The sequence below is a fragment of the Lathyrus oleraceus genome, chromosome 1 (assembly GCF_024323335.1).
Source record: "Lathyrus oleraceus cultivar Zhongwan6 chromosome 1, CAAS_Psat_ZW6_1.0, whole genome shotgun sequence".
Taxonomy (NCBI): domain Eukaryota; kingdom Viridiplantae; phylum Streptophyta; class Magnoliopsida; order Fabales; family Fabaceae; genus Lathyrus; species Lathyrus oleraceus.
The window spans coordinates 349,943,084-349,954,740 of record NC_066579.1 but is presented as its reverse complement, the minus strand read 5'-3'; the positions used below and the strand labels follow the sequence as shown (position 1 = coordinate 349,954,740).

Sequence of the window (11,657 nt, the reverse complement as noted above, 5' to 3'; positions counted from 1 at the left end):
TTTGTGTTCACCCGTGGATATGACCATGATTTGATAGGTTGGGTTTTTTCTTTATGGATTTCGATTGGTGCTTTTCAATGAAATTATTTTGATTGCATCGGTGTTTCGGTTGTATTGCCTTGGAGTTTCAGTAAAAAAAGATTATGTTTTCTATGTTAGGTTTTGGAATTATGATATGTGATTCTTGAAATTCCTTAGGTTTTTGAATCTGATCCTTGGCTCTTTTTTATGTTAAGAGATGAACTTGTATTTATATTGGTCTTTCATCCTTTGGACTAGGATTTGAAGTGGAGTTTTTGCTTCAAATGCCCTAGTTTGAAAGTTTATACCCAATATGCCCTAGTCTGAAAATTATTTCCCAATCTACCCCCTTTTCCACTTAGAGCTCATCACTTGAAGTGACGAGGGGATGAAGAATTATTTACGCAGTGTGGGCTCGTCACTTGAAGTGACGAGGACATGAAGAATGCTTTTTTTTTTAATATTTTAAATACTTTATTAAAAACTAATAATAATTAATATAATTGATTTTTAATTATTAATTATATATTTAATTAATATATTTAATTAAAAATAATAATAATTTTTTTATAAAAAAATATTTAAAATAAATAGTAAATAATTATAGTTTTTAATGATAATAAAAAAATTGTGATATTATTAGTTTTGAAATATTAATAATAAAAATGATTAATTTTTAGAATATTAATAATAGAAATAATTTGTGTCTTATATATTAATAATAAAATTGTTATTTTTCCCTCCAAAATGTCAATCATGTTTTGGGAATGATATCTTTCCCACCAAAAAGTTTTTGTGTTTGTACTGTCTCGGCCAAAAAGTTTCCCGCCAAAAAGATAATTGTTATTCAACTATTAATTTTTGTATAAATAGCAGAACTTGTAGAAATGTAACTCAGACCACCAAATCCTTTCTTTAGTTCAGAATGTCTGTTTGTGGTCTTGTATTTTATGGACACGGTGAAAAAATGAGTGTTTGCCTTGATCCGCAATGGAATTTCAGAACACTGATTTCTGCCATCCCCACTGGCTTCCGACAGTTGGGCAGGCGTCGTATGAAGGTGAGGAAAGTAGAGTATCGTTGTCCATACATAACGTTGACTGATGCAAGCCCCGATGGTACGTACATGTATTACCTGGATCGTATAGAAAATGATGAAGATGTCCAGTGTATGTTTTCGGCACATAGTGGTGAAGTTAATAGAGGAGTTGAAGGTCCACTTGTGTTGGTTGTTGTTGTTGATTAGTTTTTTATTTACCAGTTGTGTTGGTTCTTGTTGTTGTTTAGTTAATCTGGTCTTACTTTGTAACCATAACCCTTTGATTAACAAATGTATTTCATAAATGTTTGTTCCCAAAAGACATTAGAAATACACAATGGTTTATATATATTACGTGAGTAGTAGTTAATAAATAAATAAAAAAACATAGTCATCTGAACGGATATTTAAAACAATAACATAATCATCTGGAAGGTCGTTGGGATGGTCCTGCAACATTAGGACATTTCCTACGCATGTGTCCTATTTCACGACAAATTTCACACCTTCTCTTCTCCTTCTCAACGTTATCCATCTCGGTTCTAATCCTGGTGCTGTTTGGGCGCCCTTTCTTCCTCCTTCTCATAGAGTCGTCGTGGCAAAGAGTAAATCCTTCATATTGTGGCCAATTCTCCTCATGGGGAAGTCCTAGGAAACTCTCCTGATAGACCTTGAAGACGTTAAGAATTTTGAAGACGTCTGGAATGTGAATGGAATAGTCCTGGCGTATGCTCGAACATGCTGCGATTACATGGGAGCAAGGTAAGTGAAATGCCTGAAATTTCCCACAGTCACAGTGTTGTTTCCTCAGATCAACGCTGAACGTTCCGGTTGGTCGACCGTCGTTATGATTAATCTTCTCTTGGACCATGAAATAAAATCTCTCTCGGTCGAACTGCATGACGTTATGCATGTTAGCTTTAATGACTTCCTCAGCCATCCCCTTGTTGCAGTTATCAGTGAAAACCTGCCCAGAGGCTAACATTTTTGTCCACTGATGGCCTCTTCTACCAAATAGTGATCCTAAATGATAGTACGTAGATTTGACCAATACAGTGATTGGAAGGTTCCGGGTTTCTTTCAATACCGCGTTCATTGCTTCTGCTAGGTTAGTTGTCATGTGACCCCAGTGTTGCCCTCCGTCAAATGCACTTTCCCACTTATCGTGAGGGATGTTGTCTATCCATGATAAAGCGTCGTTGTTTGTTCTTCGGATTTCCCCCCGATAGTAGTTAAACGTTGCCTCTGTTAACGCATAACCCATGTTAACAACTATTTTCCGCAGATCCTTGTCTTTAATCTCCCGCATGAAGTTTTGCGCGATATGTCTGATGCAATAGACGTGTGATGAAGGAGGAAATTGCCATCCATTTTCCGGGTTGTTGTATGCACTCTTTATTGATTCATGCCTGTCTGATATTAGGCATAGATTTGCTTGGGGGGTAACATGCATTCTCAAATTCTTAAGAAAGAAACTCCAGGCTTCCTTTGTCTCACTTTCAACCAATGCGAACGCTATCGGAAATATGTTCCCGTTCCCATCCTGTGCCACAGCCATCAGCAGAGTCCCTCTGTACTTGCCATACAACCAAGTTCCATCAACCTGCACAATTGGTTTACAATACGCGAAGCCACGTATACATGGTCTAAACGCCCAAAACAGACGATGAAATATCCTTTGGTCACCCAAGTATGAACCATCATTTGAAATCACAGGTAGGGTTTGTAATTCTATAATGGTACCTGGCAGATATGTTTTCATTACCAGTATCCACTGCGGAAGATCGTTGTAAGATGTCTCCCAATTTCCATAGAGCGACTCAACCGCCTTACACTTTGCAATCCATGCCTTTTTGTATGATATGATATACCGGTATTTCTCAACAACATGAGCAATGATAACCTTCACCTTAATAGAAGCGTCCCGATTTACAAGCTCCATTATGCTCTTGCTAATCATTTCTGAACTGAGTTTTGTATGGTCTTGTGACATGGAAGTGGTTGTGCACGTATGAGGCCCACTAGACTTACCAACTCTCCACCTTGAGTTGCCCTTGCGCAAAGAGACCCTGCATTTGAAATTGCATGTTGAATTTCTACATTTGATGACAAAACGTACACTGCCAGATTTAACCACAGAAAAATCTAGACTACATTTTATATGCCATTGTTGCAACGCCAGAAGACACTCTTCCTTATCTTCATACTCTATGCCCTCCTCTATTTCGTCAAAGTTGTGAGTTGGTATGAAACTGCCGAAAACGGAGATTGGTTCGGCATCATCCAAACTTATATTTTGCATGTGCGCAGGTGGGTTGTACAAACTAATTGGTTGCGCTCTTAGTGCAACGGCCGGTGTGTCTAATATTTCCTTATTGCCATCGTCATCGCTAACACCGAAAAGATCTTCAAATCGAACCTCCTCAAGATCATCCTCACTATTCTCGCTCACCTCTTCATTAGGTATGAAAGGTTCATTATTTTGAGTCGGCTCTTCGTCAATGGCTTGACTCATTCCATAGTCGTGTGACTGTACAGATTGCGTTGGATAACAGTGATTTTCGTTGTGAGACGGTTGTTCCTCAACATTGTCATTCAGTTGTCCTTCAAGATTATCGACTAGACGAACATATATCTCAATGCTGGGTAATTGAGATAATGTTACATGACACTGAAACATCGACCTGACATCTTCGTCGGTCTTAATCAGTGTCATTTTGTGAAAGACGGTATTATCATCCCCATTAAATAATGGTTGACGATAAATGATGTCTTCAAGATAACGTTGCAACTTCTTTTCAATACGGTCTTTTAAATGATGAAAGTCGGAGTTGATGTGGATTTTGAACATAGTTACATTCGTATTGCAAATGAGAATCCCTCACTTGAATCTGTGAAAAGTGACCCTTCGGAATGGATAGAAACAATTAAATTTCTTTGAGCCATGGATGTGTAAATTTAGTGTGAATATAAATGAGGATTTAATTTGGTGTGAATATAAATGAGAATTTGATTTGGTGTGAATATATATGAGGATTTGGTTTGGTGAATGTAAATGAGGTAGTAGTAGTATTTATAGGATATATGAATTTGATTTGGTGTGAATATAAATGAGGATTTGATTTGGTGAATGTAAATAAGGTAGTAGTAGTATTTATAGGAAATATCAATTTGATTTGGTATGCATAATAAAATAAAATCCAAATCACATGCTATTTCTAAGTTAAATAGAGGAGAGAGACAGAGGGAAACGCGTGAGGAAAATGGCATGTGATAGCTCGTCACTTGGAGTGACGAGGCAAAACCCTAGACATAAAGCACTCGTATATTCAACCAAGTGCGGTTATAATACCGTACTTGGAGCTAGCAGGTTTTGCGAATGTGGCAAAAATTGCAAGTCTAAAAGTAGACTCTAAACTCATTGTGGCATTGTTAAAGAGATGGAGACCGGAGACACATACATTTCATTTACCAACCGGTGAATGTACCATCACATTAGAGGATGTGAGTATGTTATTCGGTCTCCAAATCCATGGAAAAGCTGTCAATGGGCCAACAAACGTAACCAATGACGTTTACATGGAAAATTTAGGAATCGAACCAACCGCCTCGGATAAAAATGGGGCTTCTGTCAAAATTGTTTGGCTAGAAGCAGTATTAACGCAACTCAAAAATAACCCTAACCCGTCCGAGGCAGAAAATATTTTACATGCAAAAATTTATATTTTACTTTTAATTGCTACTTTTTTAATGCCAGATAAAAGTCACAATTTGTTGCATTCTTCTTGGTTACCTTTAGTAGGAGACCTTGAAAAATGTAATTCATTGGGGTTCTGCTTGTTTGGCTACATTATATAGACATATGTGCAAGGCGGCCCATAGAGGAGTAAAGAGCATAGGAGGATGTGTGGTATTACTAACTGTATGGGCATTCACACGCATACCATTGATAGCCCCGGTTAGTAACGAGGTTCCATCATTTCCTTATGCATTAAGGTAACGATTTTCATTTAAATGCAATTTATATTTATCAAAATTATTTATACGTCACTTTAACGTATTTTTTTTAATATGCAAGATGGTGCAAACGAGGTATGAATTATCGAACTAATCCTCGACATCATTTACAAGGGTACCGTGTTGCAATAGAACACATGGAAGAAAAAGATGTAAGAATGATTAATTATAATATTTAACTTATTTAAATTTATTTTATACATTCTAATATTAATTATAATATTAAACTTATTTAAATTTATTGTATACATTCTAATATTAATTATAATATTAAAGTTATTTATTTTATACATTCTAATAGTTATATTTCTTTTAACAGTTTATTTGAGGCCGTACATACAATATCCAGTGCCTGATTATAATGACAGCCGAGTCTGGAGTGCAACAACATATATCATATGTTTCTATACCGTTGAGATGCATCAGACGGATCGAGTCAAACTCCAATTTGGATTTGAACAACAAATACCGTCTCCGCCAAGATGTCTAAGTGAACACCATAACATGACTATGGTCCAAGCTTGGGACACGCATTGACAAGATTTAAATAAAGAAGAGCTGAAAGAATGGAAAAGAAGAAGGCATTTGGTGTTACAAGGAAACTCGGTAATTGGTGAGTCTAAGCCGAGTAGAGAATACATGAATTGGTTTTTATCAATTCCTTTTATGCACGTTGCTCCGACACAATTTTTGGATGATCCCCGTCAACGTGTAGCTTCTTCAACCCAACACACAACATCACCCCCACAACAACATAACCAACCATCATCCTCAGCTCAACAAACATACCAACACATCCAGACCACCCAACAACACACCATTTATTCCACCTCAACTTAACACCATAATCCCCAAACTCCACTCCCTCCAACAAACTACTTTTACAACCAACAATATCAACAACAAACCAACCTACGCCCACCCATACAATACACTCCAATTCCTCAACCCAACTTTCAATACTCAAACCCTCATTCTCAACCCCAACCTTCTAACACCACATACGCACATCCCACTCCCACATACAACCCTGATGATGTGTATTATCCTCCTATCCAACACACCCCACCCGAAACTTACACACAAACCACACATTCACTACCCAACTTTGAGCTCACCGATGACCATTTAATGAGTATGCCTTTTTTTGGTGTTCAAGAACTCGACGTTATGAATATGCCTCCTAACACATCACAACAACGTCAAAGTCAACAACAACAACAAAACGCCCTTGATGAATTGTCTTCCGACTCATCTCCGTCTCCCGTAAGACAAAGACAAGAAGACTTGGGCAAGGGAAAACGCAAAAAAGTTGGCACAAGATGTGGAACAGGCGGTCACTATAGATAAAATGTATTGCTTCCGTTATATCAATAAAATGTATTTCTTCCATTATATCAATAAAATGTATTTGCTTCCATTATATCAATTAATCATTTTTATTATTAATATTTCAAAAATAATAATATCACAATTTTTTTATTATCATTAAAAACTATAATTATTTACTATTTATTTTAAATATTTTTTTATAAAAAAATTATTATTATTTTTAATTAAATCAATTATATTAATTAAATATAGAATTAATATTTAAAAAACAATTATATTAATTATTATTAGTATTTAATAAAGTATTTAAAATATTAAAAAATATATATATATATCTTCATGCCCTCGTCACTTCAAGTGACGAGCCCTAACAGCGTATTTTGGGCCTTCATACGCTCGTCACTTGAAGTGACGAGCCCTAACTGAAAAAATTGGGCCTTCAACCCCTCGTCACTTGAAGTGACGAGCCCAAACTGAAAAAGGGGGTAGATTGGGAAAAAGAATTCAAAATGGGGTATATTGGGTAAAAACTTTCAATAGTGGGGCAAGGCAGGAAAAAACTCTTTGAAGTGATGGTATTGTAGTTGCTACTTAGTGACATAATTGGATATGAAGTTGGTTACTTTTTGAAGTAAGAGTTTTTGTTTTGATCCACTGGTGTAAACCTATGTTATGTTTGAAATTGTGATAGTTTGTATTTGCTTTCTTCATATTTTGGCTCTTTATTTTCTATCTTATTCCTAAATTGTGCTAAATTTGTCTTCTTGTGTAGGACATAATCCTCTACTCCAAATCAGATGGGCTTCTGCAATGTGACTGAGGAAAATAGATCCCTTGTTAGACGGTGTGGCTAGTGATCGAGAGGGGGGGTGAATAGATCACCTCTTTGAAAATAAACAGATTTAAAATTTTATCAGAGTTATTGAAACTTAGCAGAAAATTTCAGTCCCGAATCGACTTCCGTCTATTCTGAACCGCTACTAGAAAACCGGACACGCGAATTTATTGCTGGATTTGAATTAGAATGACAAAGATTATTAACACCAGAGTCTTATCAAATTGAATGCACTTATCACTAAATCCTAATTCCAATGAATAAAACTCAGCTGACAGTTTTGTCAAACAGTTGGTGTGTATGTGATCAATGATGAACAATGGTGGACTTTAGTTAAAGAAGTTTTCTTGCCACTATTGTATCATGAAAAATACAGCCACAACACACTAACTGGAATTATAAAACTGTTGAAAACGTAAAGAGAATTAAGGAAAGAATACGATACGCAGAGATTTGGTAAGGAAGTTCCCCACGTCATCCTCGCGTGTGGGTACGTCTCCCTCTCAATTTCAAATGAAATTGAGAACTGTAATTATCAATAATGCCGAATTCGTTGATACAAGGTTGCAATACAAAGACAGAATTCTAAATCCCAAGAACTTCTTCTTGTATCAAACCTCCACTTGATCTGAGCTCGATCAAGAATTTCCTGCAAGAAATTGCAAACAATTCACCGGTTCCACGACCTGTTTGCGAAATTACCCAATTTCCAAACGCAACGCTGTGGCTGAATCTGTTCTGCAAACGTGACTAACAAACCCGCAAGAACACTCCAGTTCTTGAAGGACAAACCGACTGGTTTTTCCTCGAAACCCCCTTCAACCTTCAACTCAGCTAGATCCTCGATCGTTCCACTGAACACCTCAGCTAGATCCTTGATCGTTCCACTGAACGTTATCTCGTTGATCCTTTAATCCAAAGAACAAGAATGATTATGTGTTGATGTTCTTGAAGAAAAGTGATTGAGAAGATGAAGAAGATGAAGTCTCTTTCAGGTTTCTATCTGCTCCAACAGTTGCTGCTACACACTGCTTTTGATTAGTGTTTCAACTGTTTTTCCTCTTCTGAATTCGTCATGTCTTTTACTGCTGTCAAAATACTTCTTATATATGAAAGACAGAAGCTGTTAATAGACAAAACAGAATTATGTATTGATACAAGAGTTTATGCATCGATACATACTGTAGCTTTGGTTTATTTTTGAGGATTAATACAAGCATGTATCGATACAAAGCTCGTATGTATTGATACATAGAACATTTTAACTAGCATGGATCGATACAAAACTCGTATGTATCGATACATAGAGTATTTTAACTAAGTATGGATCGATACAAGATTCGTATGGATCGATACATACTGAAGCAAAAACGTTTTGTGATTTACAACAATTTTATGGATACATCAACAAGGTCAAGCATATAGATATTATTTACTCTTACTCCCTTAAACACAATGTTCTGTTCAGCATTATCAATTATGCAGCAAGTTTTTGTGAAAGAAACTTTATAACCCTTGTCACACAATTGACTTATGCTTAACAAATTGTGTTTAAGCCCCTCTACTAAATGGACATCAGAAATAGTAGTGGTAGAGGGATTACCTACACTACCTTTGCCGAGTATAGCTCCTTTGTTATTGTCTCCATAAGTAACATATCCCTTCTTCTTTGCTTTGAAGTCTATAAAAAGCGATATGTCACCGGTCATGTGCCTTGAGCAACCGCTATCAAGAAACCATCTCCTATCTACGGAAGCAAGGCACTCATCCTACAATATAAAAAGAGAGAAGTTGGTACCCAATATTCATTGGGTCCAAGTGGGTAAGTGCTAACATGGTTTCCTTTTGGCTTCCATTGATAAATACCTTTAGGAACAAGAAATCTCCTAAACTTGCATTTCTCAATGGCATGGCCAGCACGACAACAATAATGACATAAACCATGATGATGTGTTTGTTTATTCTTGTTCATTAAATCCTTTGGAATAAAAGAGTATTTTGCATATGGTGGATTTAATGACTTCTTAAACAACCTATAGTCAACGGCATAAGTAACTTTAGGTTGTAAAGCTTTTTCCAATTTGACCTTGAGAGTGTTTACTACATCCATCAATGTCAATAACTTTTGAATTTTCTGCAATACTAGCTTTTAACCTTTCTAAATCTGTTTCAGCTTTGTATATTTTACCTTCCAAAAATGAAAAAATTTGTTTATCGGAAGATAATCTTTTAAAAGCATCTACAGCTTCGTTATGCAGTTTTTCAAAAGCTATTTTTAGTTCAGAAAAAGTCATAGAAGAGAAATTATTATAGTAGGCTTGTTTTACCTTTGCATCATTGATTTTCTTCTTGTGGTAGGACAGATTTTTGGTGTGAGCCATAAGGCACAGATTTGCGGTTTCATCACTATCACTTGAACTTTGTGTGCTCGATGCATCACTGTCACTTTCCCATGCAATGTAAGCTCTTCTTTGTTTGTTGTACCCTTTTGGTGGAGCTTTTCCTTGATCCTTATACTTCATAGGACAGTCTGTTTTATAATGTCCAGATTTACCACAATTAAAACAAGATCCTCTTCCTCTACTCTTCTTATTCTCTTCCTGTTTTGAATCTGTAGATTGTCTTCGAAACTTCATGAGATTTTTGTCGGAATGCTTGACTCCGTTCTTTCGAATGAATCTATTATATCTCCTTACAAACAGTCCCATTTCCTCATCATCTGAATCTTTGTCACTACTTGAATCATTGTCACTTTGCTCTTTACGTGAGGACTTAGAGCTAGAGGCCACAAGAGCTATTGGCTTCTTCTCTCCCTCTTTGTCTCTCTTCTTCTCCTTTTCCTTCTTACTTTTGTTCTCAAACTTTTCAAGACTTTCTAATGCTTGCTGATGTTCCTCCAGCTTTCCAAACAGAGTTGTAATCGAAAGTGCCGTTAGATCGTTGGCTTCCTTTATAGCTGTCACTTTAGGTTGCCATTCCCTGCTAAGACACCTCAGAATTTTATTAGTAGCTATTTCATTGGAAACAGGTTTTCCAAGTGCATTCAACCTATTAGTGAGATGAGTGAATCTCTTTTGCATGTCGGAGATAGATTCTCCTTGTTTCATGCGAAAGAGCTCAAACTCTTGATTGAGTGTGTTAATGCGGGACTGTTTTACTTCAGTAGTACCCTCATGGGCAACTTCTAAAGCATCCCATATTTCTTTAGCTGTCGTGCAATGGGATACTCGATAATACTCATCAACACCAAGTGCTGAAATTAGCATGTTTCGAGCTCTCTAATCACACGACCACTTTTTTTCATCTTTCTCATTCCAATCAGCTTCTGGTTTAGGAACTATGGCGTCAGCCGCATTTGTCATAGTAATTTGAAAAGGACCATTTTCAATGGCAGCCCATACTAGCCTATCCACAGAATTTATATGAACTCGCATGCAGTCTTTCCAGTAGCCGTATTTTTCACCGTTGAAAATAGGCGCTCTATTATACGCCCCCTTTGGTTCAGAATCCATATCGTTACAGGCAGCCACAGAGCACCAGCGAACCGGCGCTATGATACCACTTGTTAGACGGTGTGGCTAGTGATCGAGAGGGGGGTGAATAGATCACCTCTTTGAAAATAAATGGATTTAAAATTTTATCAGAGTTATTGAAACTTAGCGGAAAATTTCAGTCCCGAATCGACTTCCGTCTATTCTGAACCGCTACTAGAAAACCGGACACGCGAATTTATTGCTGGATTTGAATTAGAATGACAAAGATTATTAACACCAGAGTCTTATCAAATTGAATGCACTTATCACTAAATCCTAATTCCAATGAATAAAACTCAGCTGACAGTTTTGTCAAACAGTTGGTGTGTATGTGATCAATGATGAACAATGGTGGACTTTAGTTAAAGAAGTTTTCTTGCCACTATTGTATCATGAAAAATACAGCCACAACACACTAACTGGAATTATAAAACTGTTGAAAACGTAAAGAGAATTAAGGAAAGAATACGATACGCAGAGATTTGGTAAGGAAGTTCCCCACGTCATCCTCGCGTGTGGGTACGTCTCCCTCTCAATTTCAAATGAAATTGAGAACTGTAATTATCAATAATGCCGAATTCGTTGATACAAGGTTGCAATACAAAGACAGAATTCTAAATCCCAATAACTTCTTCTTGTATCAAACCTCCACTTGATCTGAACTCGATCAAGAATTTCCTGCAAGAAATTGCAAACAATTCACCGGTTCCACGACCTGTTTGCGAAATTACCCAATTTCCAAACGCAACGTTGCGGCTGAATCTGTTCTGCAAACGTGAGTAACAAACCCGCAAGAACACTCCAGTTCTTGAAGGACAACCCAACTGGTTTTTCCTCGAAACCCCCTTCAACCTTCAACTCAGCTAGATCCTCGATCGTT

The 11,657-nt window shown here is 36.8% G+C and overlaps 1 protein-coding gene across 1 annotated transcript; it reads right to left on the bottom strand.

The window, feature by feature from the left end:
* Window positions 1-1,484: 1,484 nt before the first annotated feature.
* LOC127106337 (uncharacterized) lies at window positions 1,485-3,776 on the bottom strand. The gene has a single exon (XM_051043646.1). The coding sequence runs from the start codon at window positions 3,774-3,776 to the stop codon at window positions 1,485-1,487; it is 2,292 nt and encodes a 763-aa protein (XP_050899603.1).
* Between the last annotated feature and the right edge of the window lie 7,881 nt (window positions 3,777-11,657).